Here is a 399-nt window from a genome sequence, read left to right on the forward strand (position 1 = left end):
GGTCTGCGTGGGCAGAGCCCGGCATCCTTCCACCCCTGCAGCCCGGCGGGGCTGAGCCCCACGGGACTGACGCCCCATCCCATCCCTCCTCACACAGCCACGTCGGGGAGGCACCCACCCTGGTAGTGCAGCTGGAAGGTCCCCACCACCTCATCCTGGAAGGTGCGGAAGTAGACGGAGATGGTGTTGGTGGGGCTGCGGATCACCTGGCCCTCCACCAGCAGGGTCTGGTTGGCCAGGACCACCAGGGCATCGCCGTCCACCCCGCGGATAGAGAGCACCTCCCCGTCCGACAGGCTCACACTCTTCACCTGGGTGGGAGCAGAGACCCGTGAGCTGTGGGGGCGAAGGCAGGGGTCCTGGTGGGGGGTGCTGGGCGAACGGTCACGTCCCAGCCCC

General features: G+C 68.9%; 1 protein-coding gene across 1 annotated transcript in view; it reads right to left on the reverse strand.

Annotated features, from left to right (window-relative positions):
- LOC104132035 (seizure 6-like protein) overlaps positions 1 to 399 on the reverse strand; it is a 66765-nt gene that overhangs the window by 12533 nt on the left and 53833 nt on the right. The window contains 1 exon segment of the mRNA XM_035900735.1: positions 119 to 311. Coding sequence (XP_035756628.1) covers positions 119 to 311 — 193 coding nt within the window.

Source organism: Egretta garzetta, unplaced genomic scaffold (assembly GCF_000687185.1).
Source record: "Egretta garzetta isolate BGI_Z169 unplaced genomic scaffold, ASM68718v1 scaffold558, whole genome shotgun sequence".
Lineage (NCBI taxonomy): Eukaryota > Metazoa > Chordata > Aves > Pelecaniformes > Ardeidae > Egretta > Egretta garzetta.